This window comes from Pinus tabuliformis, chromosome 2_1 (genome assembly GCF_031772625.1).
Source record: "Pinus tabuliformis cultivar Carrire ecotype Pingquan chromosome 2_1, CPIR1, whole genome shotgun sequence".
In the NCBI taxonomy this organism is placed as follows: domain Eukaryota; kingdom Viridiplantae; phylum Streptophyta; class Pinopsida; order Pinales; family Pinaceae; genus Pinus; species Pinus tabuliformis.
Window position 1 is genome coordinate 547,817,480 of NC_142299.1, and position 2,639 is coordinate 547,820,118.

General features: G+C 35.7%; 1 protein-coding gene across 1 annotated transcript; it reads right to left on the bottom strand.

The window, feature by feature from the left end:
• Positions 1-315: 315 nt before the first annotated feature.
• On the bottom strand, positions 316-1,124 carry LOC149201517 (uncharacterized). Its single transcript, XM_089399761.1, has 2 exons — positions 864-1,124; positions 316-627 (listed from the first exon to the last, which is right to left on the bottom strand). Exons 1-2 carry the CDS (start codon positions 1,122-1,124, stop codon positions 448-450), a joined length of 441 nt encoding a protein of 146 aa, XP_089255887.1. The 3' UTR covers positions 316-447.
• Positions 1,125-2,639: the final 1,515 nt, after the last annotated feature.

Below are 2,639 nucleotides of genomic sequence, written 5' to 3' on the forward strand. Positions count from 1 at the left end.
ATTTCATATCTCCAATTTCAACGTTCGGCGTTACGCAGAATTTATTGCCTAATCGATTCTGTCAAAATTTTGCCAATCTTTCTTTTGGGTCAAAAGTTTTCCAACAGGCATTCGCAGAAATAATGACAAAGATTCCACCTCACCTTCTCTAAAATTTTCAGAGAGCACAACAGCAATCATTCGATCCATGCATAAGTCGATAACAAGAGCTCATAAATTACTCACCACACACATTTGTATTTTAGGACCCAATCCGATCATATTGATCTGAGAGACAAGTTGAAAAACGACTGGATAGGAAAACACAGATAGGGGAAAGATCAGTTGCCTTCAGTAATTTGATCTGTATCTCATAACAGCACACCATATGCAACGAAGGTAGCTGAAAGAGGAATCAACATGAAGGAAAATTATTCTAAATACATTGGAAGTTGCAGTAAAGGGCTTCTAGAAGAGGTGGTGATGTTTTTTGCCTTCACCCTCTTTTGCTTCCTTTTTGGACTCCTTCTCGTGATGCTCGTGGAGGGCAAACCCTCCTGCTCCAACCGTAGCAGCGGCAGCAATCTCCTCCTCAATCTTGTGCCTGTGCGCTTGCTCTGGATGCTTCTTTGCTTCGTGCTTCTCGTACTGCATAAGAATGGTTTGATATCAATATGTCCGTTCGCTCAGAGTTTTGCACAGTAAAGTACAGATGAACTAATGCTATCCCTAAATCTAGAACAGTAAAACTTTAATTTAAAATCGAAATCCGACATGATCCCTCGTCCGAATTAATATGGCTTATTATCAATTCTTAGAATTCCGAAATAATTATTATATTCCAAAATAAAAATCAGATCCAGAGTAAAAGATGAATTTAATACCAGTGCAAACGCTCCAGCGGCTACTGCTCCCATTTCACCCAAATGCTCCTCGCGTTTATGCTTCTTCTCCTCTTTCAGTGCTTTCTCGTGCTCTAATTCACTAGAGTTAACATTCTCCACAGCGTAAACATCTGCAGTCTGTGTCACCTGCTCATCACCATACGTTGTCTCAGAGTAAACAACCCCCGAGGCGGCGAACTGGCTTTTTTCTGTCTTCTCACGGTGGAAAAGATGGTGGTGATGATGTTTCTCTTCAGACATCTTCACAAAGAATTCAAAAGAAATGAATCAGATCACAATAACTACACCCTAACAATAAGTCAATAGCTGAGCGGAGATGAGTTGAGTGGAGGGAAGGGAGATGGTGATTGCTTATATAGTGGTTGTTGGATATTAAACAAAGAAAAGCGCGTGGAAACCGCTTTTACGCGGAAGATGAGAGTCGGCAGGGATCACAATGGCCGGTGCCCCCATGTTCGACCTCCTAGTTTTTCAAAATTTATGAAAGCCACTCTTCTCCCACTGAGAAACGTGAGTTATAGAAGGTGATCGTAATTTGAGGTGATACCGTGTGAGTTAATTAATCAATGCGTGCAAGCATGTGAGGTGCGTTTAATAAAGAAACCTTTCACTGGGAACGTGGGTCATGCGTAACGTGTGTGTGAAATATTTTTGTTTTTGTTGAGTTCATGCATTCTCCCCAGATTTTATTAAAAGAAGACGTTCTTACTAAATGTAGTTACGCCGGTGGGTCTCTTCGCTGATGATGCCATTTCGAATTTTTTAATTAAAGTATGCTCATGAAGTAGCTTTGTGATCACCCACAACTCTTTTGGGACCACCTGCTGCAAGAGACCGCCGCGTAGAATCCTTCTACTAATTAAAATTTACTTCATGCTTCTATGTGTTTTCCCAGTGAGTGAATTACTCATTAATGTTTTTCATGCACGCAGATGACCTCCGTTCCTTTTTCTAAATTTGAAGGTTTGGAAGGTCTTCAAGTATTTATCGTTTTTCTAAATGGCTTTTAGGACTTTGCACTCGAGTTTGAATTTTATCGGACTGATACAATTTGAAGAATTTGAAGAGTTATTTTAATTTTAATATCCTGAAAACTAATTTAAATGCATAAAGGTGGTATAGATATGTATAGTTTAAATTATAAGTAAAACTTGAAAATATAATTAAAAATATATTATTGGAAAATACTAAATTAATCAAACTAATCTCAAACCTAAGTAAATAAAACTGTTATGTAAGTGTCATAATATAATAATGTTGTGGTTCACTATTTCATTTTACTTTGTTCATTTGGTTTTGTGAGTGGATAAATAAATTGTATTTATGAATTTGTATTTTTTAATAGTTCGAAGAACATAATTATCATGCTATAAATATATTAATTTTTAATTAGTATTTAAGTATATTATATTAGTTTTGTGTGTGGATAAATAAATTGTATTTGTAAATTTATATTTTTTAATAGTTCCATGAACATAATTATCATGCTATAGATATATTAATTTTTAATTAGTATTTAAGTATATTATATTAGTTTGGTAAAAGGTAGCTTACAATTGATAAATGCATTAGATTATGGTTATTGGTCTATTACACTTATATTCCTTGACATATGGGTTGACATGATTGGATCTCTTTGAATGAGTAGTTTATCTCATTCTTGGTTCCGCTTGGAATCACACCTCTAAATTATTCATTAGGTTTTCATTTCTATCCCTAGTGATTCCTCAATATATGGACAAGCTTCACTATAAA